At 33.7% G+C, this 12175-nt stretch overlaps 1 protein-coding gene across 2 annotated transcripts in view; it reads left to right on the top strand.

The window, feature by feature from the left end:
* DENND1B (DENN domain containing 1B) overlaps positions 1-12175 on the top strand; it is a 168733-nt gene that overhangs the window by 137250 nt on the left and 19308 nt on the right. For both annotated transcript variants that reach the window (XM_074151605.1, XM_074151606.1), the window contains exons 15-18: positions 1239-1340; positions 6049-6139; positions 10061-10101; positions 10924-10992. In XM_074151605.1, the coding sequence (XP_074007706.1) occupies positions 1239-1340; positions 6049-6139; positions 10061-10101; positions 10924-10992 (303 nt within the window). The remainder of the gene's footprint in view (positions 1-1238; positions 1341-6048; positions 6140-10060; positions 10102-10923; positions 10993-12175) is intronic.

Raw genomic sequence — 12175 nt, 5'->3', positions numbered from 1 at the left:
GCTGAGATGTCTTTTATTCTGTTGTGGCACTGCACTTTATATGTATCTTTTGGGTAATAAAATGTTCTGTGGTAGATTTAGGTGTGGCATTTTGTTGGATTTCAAATTTTCTGTTTTTAAGACACTTGGTAATTGTTTTTAACGTGGTAGTTATTTTGGTTTTGTAAACTTGGGTGAGAGGCCTTTTGGCTTTATGATGAAATCAGTTTATTTACCTTAATTATTGCACAAACTTTGTAATGTCTCTTTCCAGTTAAGTCAAACAGCTTCAAATATTTGTCATAAAGTATTGGTAATAATAACAGAATTGGAGAGAATGCTCATCAGAAATGTCCAATTGTCTGTGCACACTGAAGATAAATTTTAAATGAAATTAGGGAATAACATAGAGGTCAATCTGATTGTTTATAAATAATTGTGTTAACATCTTTTATTTTTAAATGAGTGCTGTTTTCATTAATATTTTTTTCTACAAATACTTCATTTTCAGTGAATACTTTGTTTATCTTCTTTCATCTTCATAATGTTTTGATGCAGAGTTTTTGGTAGCTGTAGACTATGCGTTTTTCCCATGTTGAGGAAATACTAATGAGATTAAATGTTAATCTCATCTGTTCAGACTTTCTCCATAACAATGTTCCAGAAAGTTTGTATCTTTTGTTTTCTTTAAAAATAAAATAGATGTGTATTTCAATAATTTCCTGTTAAATCAGCAGTATATCAATCTTCTTAAGTTTTTTGGTAGAATAAATATAAAAATAATTTGGTGCAGATACATGGGTTTGGACTGAATTAGTTTTGCACGCCAGGGAATCAGAGCAATCCCGAACAATAATGCATGTTAAATTATTTGAAGCAGTGGATCTGCTCTTCCTCAAAATTTGAACCACTTCCTTGAAATTTTTAATGAAGAGTGCTATAAAAGTACTATGAACCAACTATAAACCCCTGACTTTTTCCTTGCAATGTGTATTTTGTAGACTGACTTCATAAACCAGAGTTTCAGTTGCAACATGTATTTTGAAAACTATTTAAGTATTGCATGAAGGTTTTGGGCTTTTTTTATTGTTGTCTACATCTGTTTAATTGGATGCATGTTTATCAAGATTGCTTGAAAGGGAATATTTGTATGTATTGACTATTAAGAAATAAATAAATTTGTAATGGCGAATTTTAAATAAATCAGCATATTTTTATACTCTAATTACCATCTAACTTTTTCTGTTTCAATTTTTTAGGGAGAGCCTATAACTTTCTGTGAGAATAGCTTTGTGAAGCATCGTTCCAGTACTACTAAGCAGTTCCTGGAAACTGCTGTTAATCTTCAACTCTTTAAACAGGTATGAGAGGGTAAATGACCCATGTTTAATGATTTTTCTCTTAAAATGTATCCATATTTAAATGCATTTTCCTTTCTGTCAGCTTATGAAACTCTTGGATAAAATATTACTACAAGTACTTTGTGTACAGACACTCATCCCTGTTTTGTTGTATGTTTAAATTTTCAGTTGTGGTTAAAGAGAGTAGTGGTGGTGGGGAAACTCAACAAAAAAATAACCCCAGGGTGCAGAACCAGTGCATCATCTCTTTAGAGCCAGTCAGCAACTCATCTAAGCAAGAAAAATCATGGATCTCCTAGCTTGATGGTTGAACTTCATTTTCAACTCTCTTGGCTCGTGACCAAAGAACCTGAACAACATAGTGCCTACTTAAATTGGACTTCAATGGTGTTTTATTTAAAAACTGGATTCATACTGTAATTGTAGTTTTCATTGCTAGGCTTTTTGAAGTATGCACACAGAATATTGCAAACCCGAGCCATAGGAGTGGCCTGAAGAATATTCTAGCTGATCTGTTAATGCAGATTTTGAACTAATAGAGAACAAATTGTTGAATGTCTGGCACAGCTCAGTAATAGTTTTATTACAGGCTTTGAAATTATTTTTTTCTTTGATTTTATTCTGTAACTTTTTTCTCCCTTTTCATCGTCACATGACCTCATTGCATCAAAAGGGTGTTAAGAAAGTTATAACTAGATTTTTAGAAAAATCAAGGGAAATCTGAATGAAATCAGAACATTTATAAAAGTATATATTTGTCTGCAAATATCTGGAATGATTGAGGCATGGGAGTTCATGTTTAAATAATCCAGTAGACGTCTTTGAAGATATACTGCCATGATAGATAAGGGAAATTCATTATATGTAGAATCTTCTAATTTTCAAAAAAACACTTGGTGTTAATCAGAGGCTAGTGTCTAAAGTAAAGATTTATGCAAGGAAGATAGTTTGTAGAAGTTCTGTGAGAACATGGCTCTCCTAATTGTATAAAAGTTAAAAAAAATACCAATCACAGAATTGGGCTCCTTTTAACTATACTGTGTTTTATTTTATACAATAACAGAACGTAAATAAAAATATAAAATAATAAGAAATCTGAAACCTCTTGAAGTATCCAGCACATATGATTGAAATGGAAAGAAGTAACACAGTAAATGGTGTTGTTTACATTTTGCATATCTCAGTGTGATAAGCTAGCATGAAACTTTCTTGATAGAAAGCTGCCGGCAAGCAGTGTTTCTGAATTGTTGTCACACTGCTACTACTAAGGCAAGGTCTTCAGCTGTAAGAAAAAAAGTTTAACTCCACTGAAATGAATGGGCTTGTCAGTGTGGCTCTGTGCTTACCCATTACATTTTAATATGTGTTCAATTAAACAGAATCAGTTTACAGTTTGTTTATGGCTTGTTTTAGTTTTATTTCAACTAAAGGAAATAATATATTTTAGAGGATTAGGAAATAGTAACAATTTTGATCATGTGTGTGGTTTAATAGTAAGTTTTTTTTCATTCCTCTAGTTTCTGTTGCAAAGGTTACTCCTACTTTTTCAGCTAATCCTCAGCCCAGCTGCATCTTCTCCAGTTTTTCCCACTGACAAGCTGTTTCAAAGTTGTTTGTGTTCAAAAGACTAAACTGTATTTTATTCTGTTCTGGAAAATCTGTTAAGCAGAAAATAGTTCTTAGAAGCAGCCTCAAAGCATAAAATAGCTACTTTAAAAGCACCCCTTTTGCCATAACTGACAAGTAAACTTTATTTGTGCCATTTAATAAAATCCTTCCTCTGTCCTTTTTCTTTCTCACTGTTTTTTTTCCCCACATCTTTGATATTTGTATTAGTACATGTCCTATTTATTTGTTAGCTTTTTCTGAGCCTTAGAAAGGCTCCCCTTTAATTAGGGTATCATGGAAGGTAGCTAATCTTTATTTCAAGCTGCAAACACAGGCAATTAATAGTTGCATCTTACATGTCAAATAGTTCTGATGAGTGTCCGGGGAAAATATTAATTCATTCTTAGAACTAAGATGAAGCCTAATGCTAGACTCTCTCGTTAAATAATGTAATTGTTTAAATAATGTAATCCGCAACATTTGTTGGGATTTGTTCCTAAAAAGGTGGAAAGTGTTAACTAGAAAAATAAATAATGAATACAGTGTTGGGACTTGTAGAATCATAAATCTTTGAAAATTATTAGTAATTTCAAATTTAATTTGCAACCTTTATGAATTGAGCTCTCTTCTTGGAAGCTATTGAGCTGTTATTGTGTGGAAGTCACATTTATTGTGTTTTCTTTGCTTCTACCAACTTTTTGTTTTTAATAATGGGTGAATGGACTTGGAATTTTTACTCTTGCCTAAATAAATGTGTGGGATTAGCTCACAAACATCATTTCTCTTCCCCCACCTTTTATCACCTGTGCAACAATATCTTCTGAAGTGAATATGGTCTGTATTTTGATTTTAGAATTCAAAATTATTTAAGGATTATGGTAGTTCTGTCTTTAGTCATCTTAAAATCCAAGAGTAACACTGGAATTACTAGTTTTTCATTGAAAGTGGTAGTCAGCCAAGGGCTCTCTGGATCTCAAAGTGAATGCATTTCTTGAAATAGCAGGCCCAGATTTTTGAAGAGAATGTGGGTTTGAAAAATGGGAGGAGAAAACCATAAAGCGTATGTGTGATTCCACATGCTATTCCTTTCATGTAGCAATCTAAATGCAACCATTAAAAGTGAATTACTCAAAAGTAATAACTACTACCACTACTACCACTTATAATTTCTTTTAATGTCTCCAGTATCTTTTTTCTAAGAGTTCTGTTTGTCAGTATTTACATTAAATACTCAGTTGGAGTGGTCCTCTAAAACGAAAGTTCAGTCAGTGTCTCAGCATTCTGTTGATAGAATTATACCAAATGATGAGTTTGTCCATAAATCTTATGTTAGTTTATAGTACGGAATGAATTCATAGCTTTCCCAAAAGAGATAATGTCTTACAGTTCAAAGGCTGGAGATGGGAGGGGACAGGGTGGTGTGTTTTGGTTTTTTTCTCTTCCCAGCAGTAGCTAAAGATGCTCTTATCTTTTTTTCTTACTGTGAAATAATCCAGTGATCCCATAGTGGTCTGACCATGAACCAGCCTATTTGGAAAAAAAGCCGACTTTGAGTAAAATGAAAAAATAAGAAGGAATTTAGACAAGAAAGAGAAAGAAATGGTTATCTATTTGCTTGCCTTACCCTTGCTGCTGGCATTTTTGTACTCTAAGAAAGGGATTTGTTTCACATCACTAGTCTGTTCATTGACAAGCATCCAATTGTCACTGATACTGTTTGAATAATCTCTGATAAAATATGATATAGCCAAATCATTAATTTTGTTCCTATGTACTTGTTAGTACCGGTGAATAACTCATAATTCTTGCTAGAAGATGAACCATGTATAATTGGAAAAGTGCTTTCTCACTTTATCTCTCAGACTTGAGTTAGCCTTTTCAAACCAAAAAGGGAGGGATTGCTTCTTGAGAGTTTTAAACCTTTAAGAATGTGCTCGTCGTACGTCTCTGAAGCCCTGTAATTCAAAAGAATGTATTCATTCCCTGTGAAAGGTTTAATCATTAATCATCTTACTTTGACTTTTTCTGATGTATTTGGATCATTTCAGTCTTTTTCTATACACTTACATGTGGATGTAAATCCATGTGCTTATGCAGCTGTAACCTCTGCATAAAGACAACTGTTGCAATAGGCATCTGTAGATGCAACTACATAAGTATTAGTAGTTAAAAAAAGGAAAGGGTAAATGGATGTGTTGGAAATATTCAAAATACAGTGGTGTCAACCCTGAACTATGCTCAGTCGGGTGGAGAGGGTTTTAGGGGTCTGCCTTGGTATCCTGCCGCACTTTGTTTTGGGACTTCATGCACTACATTCCCATACACTTAAATTAAATGTCCTTCGAGTCAGCCCGCACGCTGCCAGTGAAATCCAACCATTTCTGCAACCAAGCCACCGCCTTCCTCTGCTGTTTCAGTGTGGATGGTTTTGTTACAGTTACGCTTCACATGCTGTCATTATAGCATCATTTTTCATGTATTACACTTACACTTTTAATGCACCTCAAGTAGAAATCGTTGTCTGTCATTTCTTTAAACTGGATGTGGTGAAACGTTTCCATCTATTCTAAAGGTACTTTCTGTGCACAAAAAGTTCTGCTTTGGACCCATCGATGCATACCCAGAAAGGGATACCATAGGGAGGTTTGTTTATGTTCTCTTGTTGATGATACCAGGTAAACTTCTGATTTCAAAACAGAACATCAGGGAGTGACTCGGAGATCTTTATTTGCTTATGATTACAAATCCAAAGTTACCACTTGCAAGGAAATAAATTAATATTTTTCCATGCTGTTAAAAAAGCTTGAAAGCCATTTAAAATGTTTTTGAACAAACTGATCTGTAATTTCATTGACTATAAAATTTACAAATCTATTTGTAAATTTTGCACGATACATATAATTTACTATATATGTATATAAAATACTCTGATATTTCTGCTGCTCATAGTTGCAACTGCTCTTGCAAAATCCATCTAAAAGCGATATATTATCCATAAGCCATATGTTGTCTTGAACATCCATATTCATAATGTACAGACTGAAAACTATAGCACTGTATAGTAATAGAAGGGCCGACAAAGTGTGACTTCTTTTTTCAGTTTATTGATGGTCGACTATCAAAATTAAATGCAGGAAGAGGATTCTCTGATGTTTTTGAAGAAGAAATCACATCAGGAGGCTTTTCTGGAGGTAAAGAATTAATTTGAGTGTCCTCACTTATTATGCTGCTTTGGGAGCTGTTCAACATGATGATGTTCTCAGGATGTCCTGTAAATTTAGAAGTAATGAATGTTATTATTGCTTCATTGTATCCATTCATTCTTGGCAAGCCTTTAACAAATCACTGCTAGCACACATACTATTATGTATCTGTCAGTATATTAAATGAAGAGATGTTGTTTTAATCCAGTAAAATAATACTTAGATTTCAATATATGATGAAATATCACTATATTATTTACATTTTTAATAGCATGTTTATGTAATATGATACACTATATGTAAACTGTGTTTTAAAAATAACTTTGAAATTTGTGCTGTTTGAACTTTTTCTAGTTATGTTTTCCTTAAAAACTTTCACTTTTTTCACATCTAATTATATATGCATCACAGAAATCAGTGATTTCCTGACTTTTTTAGAGAAATTTGCCTTCTCCAGAAAATGTGTTCCTCTAATAGAGGCGAAAAATTAACATTTTTATATCATCTCAGATGGAACACTGAAAATTTGCTGCCTTCATAAATAAAAATACTATTCCTTGTGTTGTTTCCCTCAGTTATGTTCACTGACAATTGTTATAATACTTTTGACATTAGCTAGCTTAGAAAGTTAACCGTACAGTGGATTCTGAATATGACAGGATTGCTGAATATTACAGGATTATTGATTGCTTTCCTGTTAGACATTTATTACAGCTATATTGTCATTTGAGGTATCATATTTGCTATCAAAATATTGGATCATAATGTGCATGACACAGCCCAAATACTGGGTTGTGGTCTTTAGTGTGGAAGCTTTCTCAGTAAATGGAGGTTATGTGATTTGAGCAAATCCACTGAGTTGTATCTAGCAGCTCTGGATGGTCTTTCTTTGCCAGACTACCCTTAAACAGGCATATTTACAGAGGAAGGGATTTGGGCCCCACAGAGAAATCACTGAGTTGTGCAGAGCCATCTTACCTTCTGTAAAACACCTTTTTTTATGCTCAGAGTACATAAATCCTTTTGTTCAAGATTTTCACTGCCTTCTCCTGCCCTCTGTGTCTTGTGCTATGATCTAGCACGTAATTATTTTTTTTTTCCTTGATTAAAGTGTGGTTAGTTATACAGAGATTTACGTCTTTTCTACCTTTTTAGGGTAACTTATGCTGCTCTGTAAACAGATTTTAGGCATTGAGCATCCATTATTCAGATAGGTGGTGTCAGTATTCCAAGTTCGTTCTCTGACTGCATTTAGTGGGTCAAGAGGCTGCAATAAAACTGCAAGAGAAGTTAGATAAAGCTTGTTTCTCGGCTGCACGCTGGCAGCCTGTGAACCATGTCTCACCTGGCTCTGCTCAGGAGGGAATGCTCAGCTTCGCTAGCAGTTCTCTGTTGGATTGCACTGTGTGCTTACTTTTCAAGTCAGACAAGCTGTATATTGCCAGGTTGTGGACAAATTGCTTAGGGCACATATTCAGTATTTACATAACTGCTGTCTCATTATCGTTATGAAGTGCAGGGCTAACAATATGTATGCAATTGAAGGTGACATTTTGTGACGCTAATGGGGTAGAACTATGATCTCTTTGCAGAGTTAACTCCCATCAACTTTATCAGGAAGCCCAAGGTTTTAAAAAAACAGGTGAAAACCAGCCTTCAGAAAAGTCACAGAAAGTTAGTGTAAGCTACAAGCTGTTAAAAGGACAGGTGAACATATTCTTAGCTGAAGAGAGTATAATTTAAAAATTACTAAATCAAATGGAAAGCGCTTCTTTAAGTAACCTCTTCTTCAATTTGCATTTTTCCACATGTGTGAGCATAACTAAACTAGCACAGAAAATTAAACTGGAAATTGGAGAATAAAACTTAGATTTCATTATTTTTTGTGATTTTTTTTTTCCCCAGTAAAATGGTCAAGAATTATTTCCCTGTGACTATATGTGAAAAGAAATCTGTCAGCCATCTTCACTACAGCTTGCACTTAATTCTTAAAATTTTATTTTCTTTTCCTTGTATTATTCTGTGGAGATATTTTTTCTTAAGAGCTTTATGTAACTTTCAATGCAAGAATATAGTGATGATTGATTGGCTTAGCACTTGGATTTCTTGTAGAATATATCCATTAAAGTAATTTGTAATCACATTAACTTTACTAGAGCAGTTTTGGGGTTTTTTTGAGTTGGTCTAATATCAATGGCAGTAGTATAAGGAAAACTGAAAAAGTGAAAACCTTTGAACCTCTCTTTTAATAATAATTTGTTTTAAGGGGTCAGCATTTTCTTGTTAGAGTTTCAGGAGGTTCAACTCTAGCTAAGGGTATGCAGTGTTAACGTGGCCTTTTCTGTAGATGAGTATTTATGTTTTCTTTATTGCCTTCTCTGAGGTCTGTACACAGCTAGAAGGCAGTTAAACTTCTTGGTGATTTTCTGTGATCTCATTAAGTCACAGGCTGTGACAGAGAAAGCTCAGATGTGGAAAGAGTCACTGTTAAGGACACCATAAGCCAGATGATATATGAATATTTTTTGATAAGAATTTGAAGTTATGAAATGTCATATTAGAGAAAGTACTTATGGTTCATGGAAATTTCATTAACACACTAGCAGTGCTTAAGGAAATTTCACATGTTATTTCCATGCTACCTTCTCTGGTAGTTCCAGGGAGACAAATTGAAGAATTAAAAAATGAGTCATTTTTGCTTTAGGTTGCTCTTTGACATTCTTTCTGGAGATGATGATCATAATGATCAGGTTCTCTCTAAGCGAGCATCACTTTCACTTGTGCCATCATTCCTGAGAGTTTGGCTGTCTCAAAATTGCTTGTAAAGAATGTAGTGGAGTGGGTGAAAGTGCATGATGCGACGGTTCAGTCTTTTCACCTCATTGAGAAAATTGGGAATACCTTTTACAATGATCCAGTTAGTTCTCAGCCATGTTCTAGGAGAATGTTTTGGCTTTCCACTATCCAGTGCAATAATTCTACTTTGGCCTTAGTTAACCGATTATTGCAAAGCTTAAGAAGTTTTGAGAACTCCTGTTGAAAGTCTGTAACATCAAGGATATATCAGTATGGTCCTTTCAAAGTGGATAAACTCTCTGCTTGAAACTTCAGCGTTGTTGTCAATGCGGCTGTGTTGTCTGAGGGTAGTAATAGCTCACAGAACCAGAGTATTCAAGTGACTGATGTACTCTAAAACTTTCTCAGGGATCAGGGACCCAATCTTTGGTGTTCAGCTGAAGCACCTTTGGGAAATTGTATTCATTTCTTCTTTAAGTGCTTGGTAGAATTTAACCCTGTCCTTCATGGCCAGCTTAGTGGCACAATAGTCCTCAGTAGTGCTACAGAGGCCAGTAGCTCTCACTTGCCTTTTAGAGGTTTTTCTTTGTGAAAGGAATTAGATACAGTTAGTAATTTAAAATTATTTTTGCTACACAGGAGAATGTAGTTGTGCTATAATCTTTAGACTTTTCTCTCATTCTTTTTCCTTGGGATGGTACCATCTGCAGTCCATGTCATTTTTGTAGTTGAAAGTTTGCCCAGTGGGATCATTATGCTTGAATGCAGTTCATTATATATTACTCTTTTCTTCGAGTTGGTGTTTTTCTTTTTAGCAGTATGTTACCTTATCATAGTTTTAATTTCTCTTTCTACCTCAATTGGAATTAAAATCTACGTGTGGTGAAAAGATACACTTTACAAAGGAAACAGAAAACATGTAATAAAGAGATACCTAGGTTTTTTTCTTACTGTACTCATATTCTTATCTTTACATTCCTTGCCTATCTGGGAAGAATGAAATTAATGAATAATCCTCTAAGGGAATTTTTTATGCAGATTGTGAGGAGGGTTGAAACATTTAATATGTCAAATTTATGTTTGATTGTGACACATTTTACATTTCTATTTTAGGAAATTCAAGATCTTATCAGCAGTGGATGCATACAGTGAAGGTATAAACTTGGTTAAGTAATTATAATGGTCATTCTGTTCTTTAAATCTTTGTCCTTTTCCTTACATATATGGAATGGTAAAAGTTCATTCATTTGCAAGAAAAATATAAGTATGCTCTGTAATAAATAACATGTCTATTATGCAATCATTTTGTGGGATTTTTTCTTGAAGATTTAAAAAGAAAAAATAAATCCCATACACAAATGCCAAAATGCACAAGGATTTTTGGTCTGTATAGTCAGGGATTTCACTGTTTTCTGTATCATGTTACATTCCATAACTGTGAACTAGGCGTGACAGTACAATTTGATATGAAGTTTATCACTTCTAATAAATAGCAATTTTATTAATATGGATTTGTGCAGTTTGGCTAGCAGAAGACCCTTGGTATAACCTTGTTATTCTGCAAGATTAGTAAAATATATTATTTTTAGATTAAGAGAATTCTTGTGTGATTAAATGATGTAGTTCTTTCTTTCAGGTCAAAGTATTTTAAGTTGCATAGTAAATATGATAGGAACACATGAAAAATAGCCATAACTTCTGAATTGATTTGAAATGGTAACAATGAATGAAGAATGAAAATACATCATTCTGTTAGAATGCATTGATAAATGTGTCAGCTACGATAATGACGTACTGTAACCCGTGTGTAGCTGCAGACAGCAGGTTGGGGAGGAAACACAGCTGTGGTTATTCTTAGCGAATTTAAAGGAAGATTGGTTTTTCTTTGCAGCACAGTGTTTATTTTTCTGTGTTGTTGTCTTAAGGTTTGGCTTGTGTTAAAATGTTATTAAAATACATTTTTTTGTATATTTCAGAAAGGTGGTGCACTGATCAACACAGCAATGACCAAAGCCACTCCGGCTGTGAAAACAGCATATAAATTTGTAAGATCATCTCTGTCAAATAAATAATACATAAAAATACCGTAACTTCCTACAACCTCTCATTCTTCCTGAATACTTAAAGACCTAAGCATTTTATAAACGTATTGCAGAAAAACACTTCAGCTTGTAGAATGTTTTTAGCTTCATTTTTCCCATATAGCACTAGGATTTAGAGTTGATTCAGTCTTCCAGATAGCTTGTACGTAACAACAGACATTTTCACAGCATCAGCGTGCTCTTTTTTTTTTCCAATCATAATACATACTAGAAGCTTATTTGAATATCATTTAGGTATTTGATACACAGCTGTAAACTCTTCCTAACCTGGTGACAACATGATTGAAATATGGACTTTGAAAACAGAAATTTTCATTTACACTAAGGTCTCATAACACAGCACAGACATTGCAAAGTTAACATGAGTGTAAAACATTTTGTAAATGTTATATTTATATCTAATATAAATATAGTGTTACACTACATACTTCCATAATATATAGTGTTAACGTGATGTAGAGATCTTTTCTATTCACAACAGATACAGTTTGTGCTAGACAAATGAAGTCCTGGCTTACGCAGATGTAATTTCACTTTGGCGCTAAGTGCTGCACTATTGAAAACATGCGGTAATGAATCAGTAACGTGCAGCAAGACTTTTCTATCATCTGCTCTTTTAAAGATGATACTGGAATACTCAACGTTTAATTTCATGCTAATACTTATGTGCTTAGAAGATCTTGTTTTAAAAGACTGCCCAACCAGTAAAGCATGTGAAATTATATGGTATCATGCAGTATGAAAAAACAGCAATAGTGTAAAATGAAATGGGAAGTATTTTAAGGTTTCATTTCTAATATATGGGAAAAGTCTTTTGGCTTCCTTTTTGCTTTTCCAATTGTTTCACTAGTTGGATGCATAATAAGTAGTCCTCAATAAATCAGTACATCAGTCTAAGCTAGGATATTTTAAATAAACTTTTCAAACAGAATTTTTAATTTTATATCATTTGAAAAACACAGCAGTCATGGAGAGAAACAGGTAAATAAATACACTTTGTATTCATGAACTCATTTATAATTTAAAAAATGGTTCATTAACAGGTTGTCTGCAAATTATTATTCTTCAGTTTGCACTAGCTTAGACTGTGCTTACATGATCTTCTCCCAGCTTTCGATTATGATAA

Source organism: Numenius arquata, chromosome 8, assembly GCF_964106895.1.
Source record: "Numenius arquata chromosome 8, bNumArq3.hap1.1, whole genome shotgun sequence".
NCBI lineage: Eukaryota > Metazoa > Chordata > Aves > Charadriiformes > Scolopacidae > Numenius > Numenius arquata.
The sequence above is the reverse complement of the archived record's forward strand: the minus strand, read 5'-3'. Positions and strand labels throughout refer to the sequence as shown.